Source organism: Argentina anserina, chromosome 3 (assembly GCF_933775445.1).
Source record: "Argentina anserina chromosome 3, drPotAnse1.1, whole genome shotgun sequence".
NCBI classification, from domain to species: domain Eukaryota; kingdom Viridiplantae; phylum Streptophyta; class Magnoliopsida; order Rosales; family Rosaceae; genus Argentina; species Argentina anserina.
Window position 1 is genome coordinate 14,323,611 of NC_065874.1, and position 23,666 is coordinate 14,347,276.

General features: G+C 36.7%; 2 protein-coding genes across 2 annotated transcripts; one reads left to right on the forward strand and one right to left on the reverse strand.

Annotated features, from left to right (window-relative positions):
* Nucleotides 1-15,141: 15,141 nt before the first annotated feature.
* Nucleotides 15,142-18,016, forward strand: LOC126788209 (vacuolar protein sorting-associated protein 22 homolog 1). Its single transcript, XM_050514182.1, has 8 exons — nucleotides 15,142-15,276; nucleotides 15,912-15,985; nucleotides 16,060-16,170; nucleotides 16,265-16,400; nucleotides 16,632-16,786; nucleotides 17,257-17,364; nucleotides 17,484-17,573; nucleotides 17,685-18,016. Exons 2-8 carry the CDS (start codon nucleotides 15,935-15,937, stop codon nucleotides 17,784-17,786), a joined length of 753 nt encoding a protein of 250 aa, XP_050370139.1. The 5' UTR covers nucleotides 15,142-15,276; nucleotides 15,912-15,934; the 3' UTR covers nucleotides 17,787-18,016.
* A 1,448-nt stretch (nucleotides 18,017-19,464) lies between these two features.
* LOC126788795 (fatty acid desaturase 4, chloroplastic) lies at nucleotides 19,465-20,385 on the reverse strand. The gene has a single exon (XM_050514806.1). The coding sequence runs from the start codon at nucleotides 20,383-20,385 to the stop codon at nucleotides 19,465-19,467; it is 921 nt and encodes a 306-aa protein (XP_050370763.1).
* Between the last annotated feature and the right edge of the window lie 3,281 nt (nucleotides 20,386-23,666).

Here is a 23,666-nt window from a genome sequence, read left to right on the forward strand (position 1 = left end):
GCTATAGTAACGAGAGACTTAGGACAAATTGTCATCGCATGTTATGAGGATCTTAAAAGATGCATTGAAAGTAAACAACATCAATCGTAATTAGTATTGTTTATGTTCTAATTACATGTTGAAAGTACACAGTTCAATGGAATTGAAATCTCCACATCCAAATCCATTACGTCTCTCATTCGTAATGAATTATATTACTGATGAGTTCCATTCCAAGTTAGTAAACGTGCCCTTAGAGTCTAAATGTGGCTCATATATACTTATTCTGTTATAGTTGACGCGACCCAATTGTCTCAATGAGTACTATGTTAAGACCACCGACATCAAATTAGACTCATGATCATTATGTTGCAACATATTCTAACTTTCGCAATTACTCAGAGCTCTGAAAGAGTTTAGATATATGAGACGTATCAATACACAAAGATGTTGATCATTAATCCTTGATATGCCATGATAAATTTTCAATGCTTCCAACTATACAAAGTTAATTGTGACATTGTATGTTGTTTACTATTACTTTGTTTGAATTGAGCATATTGTTTCTAACCTTATAAGGTAACACTTATTTATAATCATCTAGCTATATAGGTGTTGTTTTAACTTTGCAGGGACAAAAAATTTGTGATGAGCCCCTAGATGCAATGCATACATGGTCTCACTATAGTGACGAACATGTCAAACTGATTTATATGGTGGATGAAGTTTGCAACAATTAGGGAGACATTCTTATAGGGGGAGCATCCCGGAGTACACTATCTAGGACATAATGTGTGTTTGCTCTTTTTCTCCTTCTACTAGGGTTATTTTTTTCCAACTGAATTTACCTGGAAAGCCTCGTTAAAGGGGGAGTGTTGTAAAAATTATTATATGTATGGATGCCCACGTAATTACTTATTAGTTGTGTGCTTATATGTAAACCCTATCTCTATATAAAAAAGGCTAATGAGAACAATGTTCTAAAAATATGCTAGGTGAAAGTCGGGCGGAAAGTTGGGCACTAGAGCCTACATGACTAGTCGAGGGACTATGTGGTTTTTTATTTTCAACTATATATGAATATATTTATATATAAAAAAAGAATATAATTAGTATTATAGTATTCAAATAAAGTGAAAATACTCAAAATATTGATAAAATGTTCAACAACAATGGTACAATGAGATTCTAGAAATAAAAAAGCATTGTGATTTTGATTTTTCCAAGTGTATGCCTGAAAAAATTCAAACTCAAGCCGCTTACGTGCCGATTAAACGACCTAGTCGGTCGATTAGGTAGACTAGTTGGCCGACTTTCAGCTTCCCGACTATCTTTAGGGACTAGGACATAATCGGACGGTGTGTGACCATCTAGTGCCTAGGCGGGGACTAATCGGGTCTAGGCTGAGATTTTTAAAACGTTGAATTAGAATGAATGAGTAGACTTTTCACTTCCTTCTAACTCTTCTCTCATCATCGTTTTTTCACTTTACAACATGAATGAATTTTTAAAGTAAATAATAGAGTTTTATTGATTTTATTGAACTATGGACATTTTATGAAAATTATATATGTCTAAATAGCATTTTAGTTATTTGTCAAAATAAATTAGAGGTCTAATTACTCAAATCCTTTTTTTTTTTTGAACAACCAATGAAGAAGATCTAAATATTTTTTTTTTTGAGATATAACAAGTTCCGAAATAAAAAACATGTATTACACTATTAATAAGGTTAGATTTTGTACGTTAATTGGTAATGAGTGGAATTCCACGTGTCTAATTTTGATTGTAGGCACATTATTGGCACCTGTGATGTGCTGCCGCAAAATCCATATATACGACGTTTGCTCATAAAACTCCCAAACCCCCCTACTAAGTATTACAATCGATGCAGAAAACCAGAAGAGAGATCGAAGCAAACAATGTCAGGCTACCTTCCTGTGGGAATCATACGCGAAATCCTTAAAAGGTTACCAATCAAATACGTAATCCACTGCTGCTTGGTGTGCAAGTCATGGAAGTCTCTGATCGAAAGCTCTACCCACCTCAGCCGCAAAGTCCAATCCAACAACCAAAACGACACCTGCTTACTTCTAGTAAAGCCATCGCTCGACGGCCTCGACTGGTGTCTTTGGAACAAGGGTGAGTATATTGCAATCGAAAATCTTTACACCCATCTTACAAAATCAATTTTCCCACAAGACAATAAAATCAACCATGTCAATGTGGTGGGAACTTGTAACGGGCTAGTGTGCGTTGCTTTCGACTTTGCTTATTGTGGTTCCGTAGCTGTAATCTGGAACCCTAGTATCAGAAAGTATGTAACTTTGCCTAAGCGTCGTAGTTCGATCCCCAAGGATAGTCGCCCTAACTTATTTAACATAGCAAAGTTATGCCTTTTTGTATGATCCATGGACCAAGGACTACATGGTTTTGAGAACTGTCAGTGACCTAAATCATGAAGCAGAGATATGGTCCTTGGCTACGGGCACCTGGGAGAGCATTAAGGTCCTATGCCTGAGGATTTTCCATGTCGTGATGATAATATTAGATATGCTTTTGTCAATGGTGCAGTACATTGGGTTCATCACCGTCGACGTAAGGGTACAAAGGGTGAGTCCACTGTGGAGGCTGCTATTGTGTCGCTTGATATGGCCAGTGAAACTTTCCGAGAGACGACGACGATGCCACCAGAATTGAGAGGAAGGCGTTGCCATATTTCAAGATACATGGACTCCATCGGAATATTTGCAGGGAGAGTTTTGGCGAATAACAGTTTTGTCCTTGATGTCGACATGTGGGTGATGAGAGATTATGGAGTTGTGAATTCATGGGAAAAACTAGTAATGGACGGGTACTAACAGTTTAGTTTCATATGATTCAAACCTGCTCGATTCAAATTTGAGCTCGTCTAATAAAATAAGCTGACCCGAGCCCAGTTTGAGTTTTTTCAAGCCGAGTCGAGCTTAAACACGGAGGACAAAAATCAAATTTTAGTCATGCTCGATCTTGATCGAATGAAAACTAGCCAAACATGAACAACCTATTATTCGGCTCGGCTCGGATCATTTACATCCCTACCCATAAGGCCATAAATAAGTTTAAAAAATGTCACATTTGTCTTAATCTCTTATTATGTTGTAGTGTAATTGATGTGTCCGTGTCAAAAAAAAAATAATTTGCCGCGTTTGCATATCGTGTCTAATACAGACACTCGTGTCCGTGTCCGTACTACATAGCCTGGAGATGTTGATTTATGCTCTGGGCTACAGATCGATTTACAAGGCTGCATCCTTTGCACGCATGTCTGCCAGTATTAAGGGACCTTCTGTATATTATCGCACTATCCGTGGAACTTCTCATATGAAATGCCAATATACTACGCCGGTATAGCTTCATTGTAACACAATTGTTGCACATTTATCTAGCTAGAAATGAATATGTTCCATGAACACGCGAGCTTGTACGTCAAAAAATATAGGCCCTTGAAGCGGCATGCAATTGGCAGTTTGAGAATTGAGATGAATCTAATAAAATGGAGGTAGCTGCTGATTGTACAAGAAAGAGTGATGGACCATGATGGGGTATGTTCAAGAGTATGACGAGCCCCTTTCATTAAAGAAAAAGGGTGCATATATAATATTTTACATATTAAACCTCACCAATCACTTGGATCGATTTATGAACTTGGTACGTACGTATATGGTTTTGACCCTCAAATAATACCTTCTGCTTGATTCAAATTGTTCATCTACACTAGAAAACAGCACATTGGGCGACCCAAAAGAGTGAGACTGATCGATAGACAAAGTATCTGCTGATTTCCCCAAAGCTTTTTAGAGACATTGAGGGTTCTTCCAAATATTCGCTGAAAATGGTGTCTCAAACATTCTTGTGGGTGTGTATGAGAACTCTGGAGTTAACATATCTAAGTGTCCCAATGTCTCTCAGCCTCGCCATGCCAAGATTATATTGCTGCATTCTTGTACTTATAGTTCCGAATGGAAGCAAGCCGCTAATTGTGGTAAACATAATGTAATTGGACTCGAACACTTATTATTTACACTTCCATGTATCTACTGGCTTAAAACTTTAATCACAGAGTTTATACGATACTACAATAGACTTAAAACAATGGAAACATGAATTGTTCTATACAACTGCGTACCAGAGTTTCTGGCAATCTTTGAAAAAAAAAATATCGATAGACATAGGGTCATAGGTAGGATACCACAGAGATCTAACATCTTTTAATATTGTAAAGATCGATCAAGAACAGCAGAAAATCGTTATCAGTACCTGTTTGCAAGTCAGAGAATCCCAACGATTTGCCGAGGCAAGAAAAACAAGCTAGCGTCGTTTGCTAACGATCAAACGGCAGACACTCTGAATTACAATCAGGAACCATCATCATCTGTTCTTGATTGTAATTCAGAGGCTCCGACTGTGGATCCACAGCAGCAAGAAGAATCCCTTCTCGGTTCCATCCACAAAGGAATAAGAAACTCTTCGTGACCTAATTCCGAGTAGAGCAACTGACTACCGATTTTATAGCACCGATCGGGTTTAGGTTTTAGGGTTTGTGCCCACTCTTTTTTAAACATAAAATTAAAAATAAATTAAATTAAGAATATTTTTTATGGGAATTAAGAATCTTATTGCATAAGGTGAAACTAATTTTTTTGTCCCAAAAATTGGGATTGAGATACTGTATATACAATATTAGTTCATCGGTCATATCACTAAGTCAGTCTGATGAGTGTGTAGTTTCAAGATTTTCAAGTGCTATTCCTTTTAGATCCCATAAGTAAGGCTGTAAGTAGGGTCGAGCCGCTCGTGTTTGACTCGTATTCGGCTCGCTTTTAGTCCATTCGGCTTGAGCTCGTAAAATTAAATGAGCCGAGCTTGACCTCAATATTAAATCCGACCTTGAAAATGAGCTGAGTTTAAACAACAATTATTTGGCTCGTTCGACTCGTTTAGCTCGCGAGCTAGCTTGTACTCGTTAAAAACTTAATATGTTTATTAATTAAACTTGATTTATTAACTTTTATAGTATATACAATATAATTTGTATATAAGAAAAATAAAAAGAATATAATATTAGTTAAAATGAGCTAAAAAGCTTCTTTGTAGAATAATTAGTTAAATATTTTAAGTTCAATAACAAGTTTGATTTGTTATTTTTAGTTTATTACAAATAAAATTGATTTTGTGTCATGTTATGATATCAAATTTTAAATTTTCTTTTTAATTTCTTAATTTTAAAATTTTAGTTTTATATGTTTCAAACCTGCTTGATTCGAATTTGAGCTCGTCTAATAAAATAAGCTGACCCGAGCCCAACTTGAGTTTTTTCAAGCTGAGCCGAGTTTGAACATGAAGGACAAAAATCAAATTTTAGCCATGCTCGAGCTCAATTGAGTGAAAACTAACCAAACATGAATAACTTATTATTCGGCTCGGCTCGGATCATTTACATCCCTACCCATAAGGTCATAAATAAGTTTTAAAAATGTCACATCTGTCTTAATCTCTTATTATGTTGTAGTGTAATTGATGTATAGGGCATGTATGAGTATTCACTGTTGCAGTATGAGTATAGAACTGTACAGTTGGTTTCATGTAATTGTTCCTTCTAGTGGCTGTGTTCCAGTTGGTTAAGTAGGTTAATTGACAACGTTGAGGTTATGAATTCAAACCCCATTATTAATATATATATATATATATAAGGATGTGTGTGATATGAGTAATTAAATTTAAAAGAAGTTGATTCTTCTTTTCCTGTGTACATTACCTGTATATATGGTACTAAAAGTATATGTTTATTCTAATTTAGCTTTTTGATCGAGTATATATGTTAATGTAAACTTCCACCGGGAAGTGATGGAGATTGGATAATTAAACTGGAGTTCCAACATATATCAATCTAGTTTCATTTCTTAATTATTTCACAAAGGAAGAGTTTAATGAGTTCGAACCAGAGCAATCTAAAATATTACACAAAAACGACATCAAAATTAACAAATTATGATGAGTGTTAAAAGGAAAAACAGAAAAAACACACATAATTATATGATGAGTGTTAAAGGAAAAACATTATTACCTTATTAGTGTGTCTTCGTCAAAGTAACTGACGGAGACAATTAAGCAATCAGCTTTGATATTTAATTAATTACGGATCTAAATTATGTAACAGATCAATTAGTGTTTATTGTCATTAAACTGATTGATACATTTCTATGTAATATTTCCCCTATACAAAGGGGGTTCGTAATAATACGAGTAGACCAATTTCATTTCACTTTTACAAGTTATCAGCCATTTAGCTCTATTCTGAGTTTTTAGCCAAAAAGAAAATCAAACAGAAAATCCTAGATTTTTTTTTCGGTTGCCGCCAGCCTCACTAGTCATAGGCTCATAGCACTGCCCAGTTCCGGCTGATTCCAAACCGGAACCCACGTGTTTCTTTGTTGGTGGTATTCTCGACGACCCGACACCCCACGCTGACCCACGCCCCGATGTCGATTCAGACCGGCAAGGCTCGCAACCCAAATCGACACGATTCATTTTTTGCTCACGATCCGTCGATCTCCGACGACGCAGCCTAACGCCAATGTCGCGGTTCCCACTTGCAAACCAGACCCGGACCAGTGATCCTACAAGGAAGATCGGCAACGACCCATATCGGAGATTCTCTCCACCATCGCTCCACTATTCTAGATCGGCCAAGATCGCACCGGATCTCTTCTGTTGCGGCAAACCCAACGAGCCCCGACCCGGACCGCGACCCATTTAAAAAAAAAAGAGGAATATTAACCATTCTGGTAAATTAAGATGGCTGATCAAACTCGACCCGAATTTTCCATTTTGGACTCAGAAGGAATTGAGTACCATCGTTGGATTTCTGATGTTGAAATCACGTTTGTGGAAAAGGACTACACAACCACCATTTATCCTCCCACCGACAAAAAAGATGAACCGTCGGTAAAAACCAAAGCCAATGCCCTAATGTTCTTGAGGCGACATATTGATCAAAGCTTGGTATGGGAGTACCTTCAGTTGAAAACACCCAAAGAACTGTAGGATTCCCTAAAGGGACGTTTTGGGAACATTCATGACAGTTTGCTCTCAGAATTAACTATCTAGTGGAATGAAATCCGCTTACTTGACTACAAAAGGGTTAATGACTTCAACAATGATATCTTGCGCTTGAAAACACACCTCAATTTCTGTGGCAATGAACTCACAGAAGATGATATGATCCAGAGAACTCTATCCACTTTCCCTACTTCAGCACTTATACTAGCGAACTAGTATAGGTTGGAGTATGATAACAAAAGAATTACTACCTTCCATAAATTGATCACATGTTGCAAGTATCTGAGCGTCACAATCAAGTTCTTCTAAATAATAATGACAGGCATGTTGGAACACAGAAAAATCCCGAGGCTAACTATGGCAAGGGGAATGATGGAAAGAAATCTAAAGCAAAGGGGACTGGACGTGCTGACCCTTACACACGTGGGGGCAATACACCACGTGAAAAGGGATATGGAGACCGAGGTATGGGCCGTGGAGGTCCTCCCAATGTATGGCGTAGAGATGGTGGTGCAGGTCTTAGTGGCAATAGTGGCATTAGACCTAGTGGTCACAAAGTGCAAAAGGCACCGAAAAACCCCCAAGCAAAAAGGGAAAGAGTTGGCAATTGACCTTACTATAGGTGTAGAGACACTACTCATTGGTATAAGAACTGTCACGCAAGCAACATAGTAGCAGCCAATTACAAGAGGTATAGGGAGTCTAGAGAACAAGAGACTCACTATATGAAGGAAAAAAGTCCTGAACCTAATGTCAACCTCACAATTTCATACTTTAATGGCAAGATGACCATGCCAAGTCAAGCGATACTTCACATTTTGATTAATCTTTTTCATTTATTTCCAAGTGGAGTGTGAAGGCGTAATATCTTATTTTAATTAGATTATTGGTTTGGTCTTAAAGTTTATTTTTCAATAATGGTTTATTGAATTGGATTTCTATGTATGAGACTTATTTTGATTACCGTTGGATTATTAATAAAACTTTAGATTTTATTCTGAAGTATTGAGATTGTTCAAGTTTTAATTTATTATACATGGTTCGAAAATAGCACTATTATTGATGTAAAACAATAGATCCATGCAATAAAAGAAAAATATTGGAATGAAAAGTATATCATTCGACCTACGCCAGAATACTCTAATCAATATGAAACATATTTTTTAATGATCACATCAAAATTTAATTGTAGAAATGAATTGAGGAGAAATAGAGTGTTTAGCGGATTGTGCAACTACCCACATTGTATTAAGGAATCAACAATTATTTGTTGAATTAATTCCTTATAATTCATGTTTGTATTCTATGACTGGATTCGACCAAATAGTAAAAGGGTGATGACCTGCCCAATTTTTCCTGCCAAATGGCACATTGTTGAAAATCACAAATTCTCTATATGCACCTAGAGCCCCTCGAACCTTGTTAAGCTTCAAAGATATTTGTACCAACGGTTATCATCTGAACACTTATTGTGAGAATCGAATTGAATATTTGTGTCTTACTTCTCTTGAATGTGGAAGGACACGCTTTTTAGAGAAGATGAAGAGTCAAGATAATGGACTATATCTTACTACCATTCAGATTATTGAATCCTATGCTGTCACCAATGATGACACTGACTTATACATGCTTTGGCATGACCGATTAGGACATCTTGGTCGTGACATCACGGTCCGTATTTTAAAGAATTCACACGGACATCCCTTATTTCGAGGGAAAAATAAAAGGGGAAAACAATTCAATACAATGCAAAGTGTTGGTTACACTGCTCCAATGCAGTCATTGCCTTCTAAAGCACTAGATGTATTTCCTCCCTCTGCCTCAATGACTATTTCCAAGGCACATCAGTCATTTTGCAAAGTCTGCTTTTTAGCAAAAATATGATCGAGACCTTCTTATGCTAAAGATATGAAACAACGGTTATAGTAACGGTAAGGATGGAATAAGTTGTTTAAGTAGGTTGGGCTAGGTCGTTGCGCTCCTGCCACCTCTTGGCAAACCATTTCCTTTTGAACTCTATTGCATAAAAAGCAGAAGATTCAGTCTCCCTTGACCCAAGCAAGCCCACAGATATTTTCAAAACATTTCATTCTTACAAAGGATACAAGGTGATATTTATGGACCTATCCACCCAGAATGCGGGACATTTAAGTACTTTATGGTTCTGGTGGATGCTTCAACTCGCTGGTCATATGTTGCATTATTGTCCACACGAAATGCTGCATTTGCAAAACTTCTAGCACATATTATTCGTTTAAGGGCTCACCACCCTGATCACCCTATTCAGTCTATAAGACTTGACAACGCTGGAGAGTTTACATCAAAAGCATTTGATGATCTTGTTCCCCATGTGCATACACAAAATGGTCTCGCTGAACCCACCATCAAAAGGTTATAGATGGTGGCTAGGGCACTTGCTATGCACACCAACTTGCCTATTAGTGCATGGGGTTATGCAATATTACACGCAGCCTTGCTTATTCATTTCAGACCCACTGCTAGCTAACCATTATAGTATACCAGTTAGTTACTGGATATGAGCGTGACATTTCACACTTACGCATATTTGGTTGTGTTGTATATGTGCCTATTACGCCCCCACATCGCACAGAAATGGGTCCTCAGAGACGACTAGGTATTTATGCTAGATATGAATCCCCAACAATTATTTGCTATTTGGAACTTTCGATAGGCGATCGTTTTACCGCTAGATTTTCAGATTGTCTCTTTGATGAAACAGTCTTCCCATCGTTAGAGGGAGATAAGAAAAAGATTTTCAAAAGGGATGACAAGAATTGTCATGGTTTGTCCCCACTCAATCTCATTTTGATTCCCGCACTCCACAATGTGAAAGTGAAGTGAAAATAATAATAGATTTTTAGAACGTAGCAAATTTGATGCCTGATGCGTTTTCTGATATCGCTAAAGTGACAAGATCACATATACCAGCTGCAAATGTGTCTGCAAGGTTAGAAGTCCCCAAAAAGGGGCATAGTGCCGTAGTAGGAGGCACCACAACCACACTTAGTGGAGGTGTGGTTGAGGCCGTGGCTCCTCAAAGGAAGAAGGGGAGGCCACTTGGTTCGACCGATACTCGCTCAAGGAAGAAAAGGGCAACTAAGGCACAACCAGATTCATTAATCATCGATGTGGAGAATCCCTCTCATGAGATTATTTCTAATTATAGTTATGTCCATGAATCATTACTGGAGGACGCTCCGATGTTTGATATGATTCCAGAAAACAAAGACATCTCAATGAATTATGAGAGTGCACATGAGTTGATGGAAAGATCTTCCATACACATTGATGATGCATTTGCATATAACATTGCTCATGAAATAATAGAGCACGATGATATCGAACCACGCTCTATTGCAGAATGTCAAAAAGAGCAGATTAGCCTAAATGGAAAGACGCAATCCAAGTAGAATTAGATTCACTGGCAAAAAGACATGTATTTTGTCTGGTAGTGCTAACCCCATCAAGTGTAAAGCATGTAGGACATAAATGAGTATTTGTCAAAAAGCGTAATGAAGTCTTAAGGTATAAGGCTCGCCTTGTGGCGCAAGATTTCTCACAACGCCATGGCATTGACTAGGAGGAGACATATTCTCCCGTAATGGACGTCATAACGTTCCGCTACCTTGTTAGTTTGGTAGTTTCCGAAGGACTGGACATGCAGCTTATGGATGTGGTTATAGCATATCTCTATGGGGATCTAGATTCAGAGATATATATGAAAGTGCCTGATGGCCTTCAATTGCCCAAGTCAAGTGACTCTAAACAACAGAGTGCGTTTGCAATTAGGTTGAAATGCTCACTTTACAGACTAAAGCAATCCGGACGGATATGGTATACCCGTCTAAGTGACTACTTGATTGGCAAAAGATATAAGTATAATGAATTATACCCCTGCGTATTTATAAAGAAAAAAAGTTCCGGATTTGCTATTGTAGTTGTATATGTTGATGACATGAACATAATAGGTACTCTTGACAAAATAAGAGAAACCACGAGCTATTTGAAATCTGAATTTGAGATGAAAAATCTTGAGAAGACTCGGTTTTGTCTAGGCTTTGAACTAGAGCACCGAGCTTGGGGGATTTTAATCCACCAGTCTGCCTATGAACTAGAGCACCTGTTAACACTCCTATAAACGGTTGAAGTTTGGATGTAAACACTACTACACATAACAACATCAATGACGTTTGAAAAACGCCATGGAAACCTTTTGACGGCGTTTTTCAACGCCATCCCCGAACGCCGTAGAAACCGGCGCCGTGCTTTTGGAGAATATCCATGGCGTTTGTAAAACGTCATATAAAGGAATTCAATGGCGTTTGTAAAACGCCGTATAAAGGAATATAAAGGAATTCAATGGCGTTTTCCAAACGCCATGGATTTTTTTCATGTTATAAAAAAATATTGATTTTCTGATAAATTTCAGAAAATCAATTATCTTATTGAGAAAAAAAATATATTACACATCACAAAGACAAATCTCTACTGATATGTACATTTGAATTACAAAAATTGTAGATACCCAATATACAATATTTCATTATAGAAACAGAACTTTCAAGTTAACATAAGCACTGAGAGACTAAAAGGGGTCCTTATCTAGATCTATAATGGAATGGAGAAAATGACTTCACTAGTTCAAACTTTCATCTCATCAATCTACAAAAACCTGTACAAAAACAACACGCTTGTATTAGAAAATTAAAGTCCATACATAGGCTTTGCTAGGAGCATCAGAACATACATTTGGGGAAAGTGATTCAAGAAATACTAGTAAGTAGTGATATATAATAAGTACAGTAGATCGATTTATAAATACATAAACGAAGAAGGAATTAATTTATGAACCAGATACAAGCTTTACTATTAAGTGTTATAGATGTGACTGATCAACTTATCAACAATGAAACTGATCATATAGCTGAGAAACAAATTAAACATCCTATTCATATTCAAATTCACTACTCTGAACATGTGTTACTAGTGGTTGAAGAGAAAAAGGGCGTACATTGAGGAAGTTGAGGCTGGAAATCAAGGCAACTGGATGTTCACGTTGGACGCCCCCAATAATACATTGCCCAAGCTGAACATAGGACACAACATCATATCAAGAAAATATTGATCATTTGTAGAGACAACATATGATTTTAAGACCAAAGCTTCCATGATGCTTAGTCAAAGTCCTATATATGAATGATTAGAAATAAAGAGAATAATTTCTGTTTGCATACATTCATAATTTAGTGAAAGCTAAACTGTGAACTCAAGCACCAAGTGTGACTTCAGTGTGCTGCTTGATTTTTATAATAGAATTCTAGTATAAGCTTCAGTATTTACTAGAACGGCAAAGCCATATTGATATTGATGTTGGAGCCCTACTATTGTAGTAAACTGACTTTAATTTGTAATTTCTCTCAAGGAGCTAACCTACTTCATAGATTCACTCACCAGATCATAGGGATGGTTCCCACAATTCACAGAAACTGCTTTCAGGGATTCTGAGGCAACCATAGCTGGGTCACCTGTCAAATGGAAATGAGTTGAGATCACAAACTGTACAACTTTTGAAGCTAGACATACCCAAATTAAGAGTCCATCGGATGTAACAAAGACAATCATAACATAGGTTTGGATTAAGAGTCGTACCCGGCATCGATTTCTTACGAAATTGAGGATTTAGTTTTCAAAATCCAGCTTTCAACCACCAAATCTATAACCCAATTAGCTGAAACCCCAAATTCTAAAACTAAATCCCAAAATAAACAAAGGTCGAAAAGCAGCTAGCATCGAGTCCCAAATCGTAAACCTAAATCCCAAATGGCAGATAACCTTAGTAGCTAGCATCGATTTACAAAATACTACAAAATCGCAATAACCCAATAACCCCAAAACGCGAATACTACAACCCAAAATGAACAAAATTCGAAACCACGGATTTAATAGAGAACCTTACCAGCATGGAATAGAGGGATGAACTTCGAATTTGTAAAGATTTGGTAAAAGGTGCGGCCATTGAGGTCTGGATTTGAGAGAGAGAGAGAGAGAGGCCTGGCCGTCTGGGTATATTTTTCGATAACGAGAGATGTGAGAGGTGCGGCTGTGTGGGTTTGGTTGGTAATAGGTTTCGATGGGTGAATCAACGTGCGTAAATTAAAACAAAATGGGCGAGTCTATATAATATTTATGACGATGACAAACGTCATAGACTTGAAAACTTACCATGGCGTTTGTAAACGTCATTAAATAACATAACTCTAGCGTTTTTAGAAACTCCATAAATTAATGACGTTTTATAAATGTCATTAAAATTACATAAATTCGATGACGTTTCTAAAACGCCATAACTTTTATTTTGACATGGAGTCACGAAAATTCAATGACATTTTTTGAAAAAAACGCCATTGAATCTATTTTCAATGACATTTTTTAAAAAACGCCATTGTTATAATGTCATTAAAGACTATATGTGTAGTAGTGAAAGAAAGATCGGTTTCGCCCACAGGAAAAGGAGGAAGAGGTACTAGGAGCTGACACTCCCTACTTAAGTGCAATAGGTGCATTATTGTACTTGGCCCAATGTACTCGAGCAAATATTGCATTCTCAGTGAACTTGTTAGCTAAATTTAGCTCAACGCCAACGCATCGTCATTGGAGTGGTGTCAAGAACATATTTCGATACCTAAAGGGAACCATTGACTTGGGTTTATTCTTTCCTTACAGTAAGACATGAGGATCCGCAAATGGAATTGCAGTTCCTAAAGAAAATGTCGATGACAAAAATGCTATCCCCTACTCGGAAACCCCAAATAATATTTTGATTGGTTTCGCTGATGATGGGTATCTTTCTGACCCACATAAAGGTCGTTCAGAAACTAATTATGTATTCACTATTAGGAAAACGACGATATCTTGGAGATCAACCAAGAAAACTCTTGTGGCTATCTCTTTGAACCACTTAGAGATTATTGCTCTACATGAGGCGGTTCGTGAGTGTGTATGGTTAAGGTCCATCATTGCTCATATTCAAGGAACTAGTGGTTTAAGTTCTACCACTGAAGAGCTTACGTGCATTTATGAAGATAATGTAGCTTGCATTGAACAAATGAAACTAGGTTATATCAAGGGTGACAATACGAAACATATATCTCCAAAGTTTTTCTATAATCAGTAACTACAAGCTCTTCTCAAGATTCAAGTGAACCAAGTTAAATATGAGGAGAATGTGGCAGATCTATTTACCAAGTCATTGCTTAAAGTTACGTTTGAAAAACATATAAAGAATATAAGAATGAGAAAACTTTTTGAACTCTCTTGATTAAAGTAAGAATCAGGAGGAGGGGTAGACGTGAGGGGAGTCTAGACCCACGCATGTTATTAGTGTGTTGTACTCTTTTTCCCTTCGACCAAAATTCATTTTGTCCCATTGGGTTTTATTATTTGGCAAGGTTTTTGATGAGGCAACAATTCACGCACTATTATGTCTTTGACTTGGCACAAGAATGATTGTTAAAGGAAAAACATTATTACCTTATTAATGTGTCTTCATTAAAGTAACTGAAAGAGTCAATTAGGCAATCAAATTCGATATTTAATTAATTACGGATCTAAATTATGTAATGGATCAATTAGTATTTATTGTCATTAAACTGATTGATAAATTTCCATGTAATATTTCTCCTATATAAAGGGGGTTCGTAATAATACGAGTAGACCAATTCCATTTCACTTTTACGATGAGAAATTTTTTAAGTTTCAATAGAGTCGGTGTGACAATAAATTTTTTTTTAATTGAAATAAGTCGTGATTATGGTCATATAATTGGTGTAAACATTAAACAACATGACTGTTGCACTTGAACTCCGGATTTAAGATGAAGCTAAAAGCATTATTTCTCCTTTGTCTCGTTTATTATGTAGTAGTTTATTGTAGGATTTTGTAGGAATGGAAATATGAATAGAAATGCTTTTTATTTGTTGATAAAATAAATAAATCTTGTTATAATAATAAGAGAATTTCCCTGAAGACCAAAAACTTTGAGCTTTGTAAACAAAACCTTTTTGTTTTGGTCGGAGACAGAAAAGAAGCTAAAGACCTGAGACACCCATCTTATTGGGTCCATCGGCGATTCCACGGCGACGGCGGTCATCTCACTCCCGAACCATCCACCGTTAGGTACTTCAGTTTCTTTGGGTTTTCAATATCTGATTACATCGGTTCTTCATTTCAATCTTTTGGGAGTCAAACCCACTTTTGGATTTCTGTACATGAAGCTTGCATATGAGCAGAGACTGATTCGGTTTCCCAATATATCTGTGGATTTTGAATGAGTTAGTTTTCATGTCTTTTGAATCAAATCCCAGTTAGTTCATATAATGCTGTCGGCTTAGTGCTACAAATCCATATGTAATTGTTGTACTACGCCCTTACTAGTGTTTTAGAAAACACTTAAACACATGAGACATTTTAGTTCAATGACATTGTACTTTGGTTGCTAGTTATATACTCTTAGCTTGTAATACCTTTTTAACTTTATGAATATATTACGAGCTTTTTAAGACACTCAGGTTTGTTGTATCGGCTTCTTTCTTGAAGAGGAAAGGAATTTTGAAGTGTAATGATTTCAATTGTAATTAGTGAAAGATAGGATTTGGTTAGGTGGGAATGGATCCTACCACTCAGGAGTCAGGACTCAGGAGAAACCAGAAATTCGGATCAGGGTGGGTGGTGTGTGTGTGTGTGTACAGGGGTGTGTGTTCAGCTCTTGTTAGATCGCGAATTCTTACTCATAAATTTTCTATTTTTGGCAGGTTGCCGTTCTTTGATTCATTGAATGAGGAGGAGACCTGGTATTGGTGGTCTGCAGAATGCTGCTGCTGCTAGGGTTGGTTTCTTCTATACCAGAGATTATTGCTGCTAATTATTTCAATATGAGTAAGTGTAATTGCTGCTCTGCAGGACCAATATCGGGCGCTGGGCCAGAATGTTGCCCAGATTAGAACTGATCTTATGAAGGAACAGCTCGCCACTTTCAAAAGCCAATTAGAAGATTTTGCTCGCAAACACAAGGTCCAGTTTTCTTTTCCCGCAATTTCAGAAGAAATTTGGTGATTTGTGTTTTTGTTGGAATAAATTTGTACTGATTGTCAATATGGATGCACAGAATGACATTCGCAAGAATCCTGCTTTTAGATCACAATTTCATGATATGTGCACTAAGGTTGGAGTAGACCCCTTAGCCTCCAACAAGGGTTTCTGGGCAGAGCTTTTGGGAATTGGTGACTTTTATTACGAACTTGGTTGGTACTATCTTCCTATTGTCTGTGCATACTGAAAGATTGGCTATTGTTAGTGTTACTGTTCAACGGTCTGAATACCTATGCTCAGGCTTATAGTGAATTTATTGCAAATTCAGTGTGCAATACTCGATATAGTTTTTGGAGTTATTTGATAATGCATATGTTGATTCAATCACTACTCTCTGCATTTACTTGGGAACATTTCTAATGGTCAGCTCCTTGGTTAGGCAGGAGTGCAAATTGTTGATATCTGCTTAGCAACAAGACCCCACAATGGAGGCTTGATCAACCTGCAGGAACTCTGCAATTTGCTTCGTCAAAGACGAAAGAATGATCGTGAAGCTGTTTCTGAGGATGATTGCCTGCGTGCTATAAGTAAGCTGAAGGTAATATGATTCAACTTGTGTATGCATTACTCTTACAAGTTGAAATTTGGATTTCATTATGAACACGACCTTAAGAATCCATTACATTAGTCGATTGGCCCTTGTTCCCCACAAATGGATAAAAAGAAATTGGGGGGTTGATTTGCTACATGAGGTTCTATGTTGGATGACTTGGCATGAATGCTGAAATTCTTACCAGAATTTTGTAAAGGGTTAATTCATCTGAACATTAAATTAGGACTCCAGCCTATGCTTACCTTCCTCATATCTCTTGTGGGAACCACTTATACTGTTGCTATTCTGCCTTTTAGCCTATTCAGTACTGGAAGACGTCAATTTTAGCTTTTAGAATGTAATTTCTGTTGGTATCTCATGTTAATAAAACTATGTAAGTTATATATTTCACAACTCTGTGGTGCATGATTATTAAATATGTGATGCATGAACTGTCATCTCTTGCTTGATTCCAGGTATTGGGTAATGGTTTTGAGGTTATTTCTGTTGGAAAGAGGAAGCTTGTCCGGTCTGTTCCAACTGAGTTGAACAAAGACCATAATGAAATTTTAGAGCTTGCCCAGGTTCCAACTTTCTATTTTATGGTCCTACTTTCATCTGTATAAATCTGAATAATTGTTTTGTTATGTACCATAAAGATTCTAGAATAATTATTTACACTTCCTGCTTATCTTCTCTTTAGTCTCAAGGCTTTGTGACTGTTGATGAGGTAGAGAGACGGCTATCTTGGACCAGTGGCCGTGCAATTGATGCCCTTGACACTTTACTAGATGTAAGTTTATGACCTCACTAATGTACTTATACTAGTATCCACTCTATCCACTTAGTATTTTGCATGCACAGTACAAATTATCGGGGCTCAAATCACTGTTGCTTGTATCAGGAGGGTCTTGCTCTAATTGATGATGGCCACAAAGATGGTAGACGCCGATATTGGTTCCCTTGCGTATCTTCCATCTCTACCCTTGTTGGAGCTGACACTTGACAAATGAGATCTCAACATACTGGAGTTTAATAGAATCATTTGTAAAACTGACTCATTTGTGGCTCCCTTTGTAATACGAGTTTGTTAAACAGGGCAACAGACTAATGATGTTCAATGCCATTCATCTTATAAGAGGAGTTTGCTACATTTCTCACAACTCAGTCTCCCCAATTTCCACCTCAATTTGAGTTGTGGTTTATTAGTAAGTGTTTGAAGAACACTTATGTGGACTGGTATACAATGTTATAAATATCTCGATATATTCTCGAAATATCCCCGATATTAAGAAAATGATACGATAAGTTGCTTATCGGTTTATTATATCGGTCAACCTGAAAAATTAAGTCAAATAGCGATATATCAGGTCAAACCGAGTTTGACCCGATATATTAGAGTTTTTTTAATTTTTTTAAACCATGTCGTTTTGAAAAAATAATTTAAATAAAAAGAAAGATTCGTCGATAACATTCGATAATGAGAGAGTTTATGATGAATAATCACTTCTATTTTTATTAATTAATACTATTTATGTATTTTAATTGTCAAAATAATCAATTTTTTTATGAAGTTTATTTGGTACATTTTGAAGTATAAGTTTTAATTTCTCAAGTTTATTTGGTATATTTAGAAGTATATATTTGTATATATTAAATTTAATTAAAAATTACAAAAAACGATAAATCCGATATAATTCGATATATCTCGATATACCCTTGTTATATTCTTATTTTACAAAACTGATACGATGCCGATAACCGTTATTTAGACTAGAGGTGGGCACGAGACGAGATGAGACGAGACGAGGCTCATCCCACGTCACATCCCACTCTTTTGAATCGGGACGGGATCGAGACGGGACGAGAGTTTTTAAAAATGCAACCCACTCGAGATTAATCCCGGTTGGGACGGGACGGGACAAATCTCACCTTCCTATGAAGTTAAATAAAAACCTATATTTTTACTTTTTCATTAACAAAATAACATTCAATAATGAAATTTTAACAAAAAAATACATATTATGTTCAAAATATTATAATTTATCATTATTATTTTAGTTGATATAATTTTGGAGTTATTAAGAACATAAATTAGTTTCATTTTGATACAAATATATAAGAATTTTTAAATTTTCATTAAATGTGGGACGGAACGGGACGAAGTAGGATATAAATTTTTCGTCCTACGTCCCATCCCACTATTATGAAACGGGCGGGATCGGGACGGGACAGATGTTTTTAGACTTTCGTCATGTCTCGTCCCTATGAATTTCGGAACGGGATCGGAATTTCCGTTTTTTATGCCCACCCCTAATTTAGACCATTGCCGCTATATAAGAACTGGATTACTGCAAGAGATGATTCAAAATTCACATACGATGATTCAAAATTCGTTTGAGACATTTCTAAGATCTTAATGTTCCTATGTAGGACAGACACACTACACCTTTTTTCCGCTACAAAACTGATTAGACTGGCTCTGAAGTTCATTACCATGAGAATAAAGAATTTAGTATTTCAAGCTATTAATGTATCTTCAATGTACTGTGATTGCATTATCTTACAAATGTACTATAATTTCTCAAAAATAATCTCACATTTACATTATGCAGTGAGCAAGCAAATCCATATATGAACCAGAGCCAAGTCAATTGAAGTGGAAAAACATAACACACAAAGGTTCAACTACTTGCAAGTTCAGAAATAGTCTCTTCCTCTTCAGTCCACTCAGAGCTAGGTTCACTCCAAGACCTAGGTCTTAACCCTTGCTTAAAAAACAAGATCATCTCCAACGCTTCAAATACCTTTTGGTTATCCAAAAACTCATTCCAAACTCCACTCACAATGCAGTAATTGTTGTTGTATGGCTGCCGGTGGTGCGCTGAATGTTGCGACCGAGATATTAGTATGCCGGAATCTTGCAATGCCACAACCAATGGGGGTAGCCGGCTCTTTGTGCCGTGAGCCCAAGCATGAAATTGTTGGCTGAACATAATGCAACCAGAGCAAACAGCAACAAACCCATGAAGAATAGGATCATCAAAGGCAAGGTCTAAGGGAAGCACTGTGAAAGTAATGACACGAGCCAAGGCATGTAAATTGTTAGCAAATTGGCGCTTAGTAATAGTCCATGGCCACTTATGGTGACCTTGAAATGCTTCTATTTGTGCACCAAAAATTGGAGTAGATGCACCACCATAGTTGTCAATGCCCCAATGGTAAACTCCGGACCCGAGATCCGCCAACACATACCCGACCAAGCCCGCCATAATGGGCTCGGCCCATATGTGTGAATGTGCTGCACCCGCTACTGATTTAGCTAGAGAAATTAGCACAGTGGTGCACCCGCTGGCTACCCATGCACGGTGAGACCACGTTGATTGTAGACTCGGGTCATTCAGCAATGGCCGGATGTTTCCGGGTGAGAAATCCAGCTGATGCAGCCGGGGCGGTTTGATGACAAGCTTTTCGGGGGCTGGCTTCGGCTTTGTGGTGGTGGAGACGGAGCAATGGATAGTTGTCCGGAGGACTGGAGAGTGGTGTACTGAGTGAACATGGTGTTTAGGGCTAGGGAGGAGCTTGGTTTGAGTGAAGATAGACATTGTAGGGTGTGTGAAGAGAAACCAGTATAGGAGAGTAGTTGGAGATAACATTTATATAAGATGATCAAACTTGGCCCGGAGGAGTAGTGGCTTTGATGATTTGAATAAAACAGGTGGTTTCTGTGGTGAGGAACTAGGAAAAGGAGAGGGGAAATGGTGTGGTGGGTATAGAGGAAGCGTGGGATTTCACAAATCCTCTATTGCTTATTGTCACATATTTGGTTTCTAGTTGGAGGCTAAACAGCCACTCGACTCTTTAAATTCGAGGTGATATGGACCATAGAACGGGCCTCACTTGAGATATAGTCAAGTATATTGGCTCCTCGTCGAGATGTGGTTATGTGTTTTCGTTCTACAACGTAGGTTGGGTTGCAAACAAAAACAAGGAAAAAATAAGCAAGTTTTTCAATTGGGTGGTGGCTCATATGTCACCACACGTCGATCACAAACTCTTACATCAGAGACTCACAGATAGTTGATGGAACAACAGCTCTTTGCGCTTTGATTCAATTCGAAGCATATGAAAATTCTACCAAGAGTACATGTAGAACTAGAAACGTACTTGAAATTACCTCTTGATTTACAGCACAGAAAAGTGAAAACATGAAAGTACGTACGTACGTGCTTAAAAGTAAAAATCCAGAAGTGCTTCTCGCAATATAAGACTGTTTTGGACCAAAATCAGTCTCGCATTGGTCCATCCCCTCATTTCATTGTGAAAGACACATTGAATATGAAAAATCAGAATCTGTTCAATTTCGTAGGTCAACTTCAACCAGACCAACAAGATACCTCACTCGATGAAAAATAGTGAATTTAGTACCGTTGGAAATGTCTATGTATCTACTTTTTAGAGACACCAACGATTTGATTATATATATCATATTGAGTGAGTTATGTCCAGGAATTTGTAAGTTAGTCGAAATTCGACAGAGCTTTGTGATATGCTCTGATTGAATTAGGTTATGAACTTTATATCACTAGAAAGCTACGGGTGTCTACTTTCCAGAACAGTTTACGGTTCACTCATACCTATTATGAAGAAGACGTTATGGCAGTTTAAGTGCGTGAATGTCATTCCACGTGAGAATCTGATTTTCATTACAAACTCTTCTTTTGAGTTATTATGCAATATTGCTTCCTAAAATTTAAGTTTGGTTATATATAACATGTATGATTTAAGAATGTGTGGCGAGATTAATGATTATTCATTAGCTCAATAATACTTTTAAGAAGCATGTAATGAACGTTGTATACATTGTTATTTGTACTATGTGATTATGACACTAATCAGGGGGAGTAGTTTCGTATACATCAGGGCTGGGGGAGTCTACCTCACATGATACTATCAAATATAGATAGTGTGTTGTACACTTTTTCTCTTTCGATCAAGTTTTTGTTTTTTCTCAAGAGGTTTTTATTTTGCATGACAAAGTTTTTACAGAAATAACGTTATTTGCACTATGCAACTTAGGCATGCGACACAAGAGGGTGTTTTGGGATATTGTGGTTCTATCCTCATGTATATCTTAACTTAAGTAGGTTTTCTTATTAAAATATATTATACTTGAATGTAATAGATATGAATCTCTGATTTTTTGGGATATTTGTATACAATGGCCTATATATAGGCTTCATTATCAATTAATAAAGAGTAACCTTATCTTATATTACGTTGTTATTATTCTCATTTCGTTTCTTCTTGAACACAATGGTTTTTTTTTTCGATCAGTTGGTGGGTACGTATCTCTACTACTATTAAGTGAGCAGCAGAGTACCATCAGATTATGGTTTGGTAGATTTACCATTCTCTCATCGGTTTTTCACAAAAAAACATGGGGGCAGTAAAGTAAAAGACAAAATAAATACATTAATAAAATTAAGAGATAATTATAGAAAAGAGAGTGGTGGGTATTGAGAAGTTTTGATCAAAATTAATTTCCATGAAATATTTACGGATAAAGGCTAATAAACTATAAAGAGAACACTACCCAGTTATTGATGCATAGTTGGTCCGTTTGGAAGAACAGGAATAATGTATTATGGCCTGGTAGTAGCAAGGACTAAAATTTCCATGATTATGGAAATTTCGATGGTTCAAAAAAATGGAAATTTCGGGAAATATCGATGGAAATTTCGGAAAATATCGATATGAGTAAAATTATTGACAAAATTGATGGAAATTTGAATAAAAACATGGAAATTATATATGAAACTTTTAGAGATGATTATTTGACTAATTATCTATTATATTTCATATGGAAACCTTATACAAACATTAGTGCATAGTTGGTTATAGTAATATAAGGTGAAATAGTCGTTGAGAATTCTTAATTAAAATTAATTAAAATTATTATTTTAACTATAACAACCAAATTACTACTAATATATTTTATATAAGTGCATCACTAATCCACTACAATAGGAGGTAAGTGACGGTCGCTAGAGTCTATATAATGCAGGAAGATGAAGTGTTGTATAATCTTTTTCGTATAAGAATGAACTAATGAAAATAAAAGGAAATGTATTCAAAATGGATGCTATTAATAGTGATTTTATTTTTGAAAGTAGTTAAAAAATATTTTATAGTTGAATAAGTAGAGGTTGAAAACAAATAAAGTAGAAAAGTTAATTGGAATTAGATATTTTATATTTTAAGTCCACATTCATTTTGAGTGGATATATTATAAAGATCCAATATGAACACAAGGTTGAGGTTAGTTTGTTGGCTGAGCCCTTAAAGAAATAAGGGAAAGAGCATGGTTCGAATCTCCTCACTTCCAAAATGATTTTGAGCTATATTTTGGTGAAAGGAGGGGCCGCCACATGGGTAAGCAACACGTGGGTCAGAACTAATATCGCGATATTTCGAAGAATTTTGAAAATATCTTCGATATTTCGAAGAAATTTGAAAATATCTCGATATTTCGAAAAATGTCGACAATTTCGTGCGAAACTAACTTGGTAGGCTAAAGATATATCCTTATATGAAAAAAACGAAAATATCGCCGATATTTCGACGATATTTTCGATTTTTCAGACCTTGGGTAGTAGACAAACAGTGCAATAATTAACTCTCGATGGGTGCTCTATCATGCCTGAAAGACCTTCGAAATGCCACGAAAGTAACAACTCTGCCGAGTCTGAGAGGTACTAGTTCCAGTTGAATGTAGATGCCGCTTTCCTACCAAAACCACACTCATGGAGCTGCAGGATTCGCAGGAGTGGTAAGAGATGGTGCAGGGGTCACTTTATTTGCAGCCGCTTTTCCAAGCCAATTG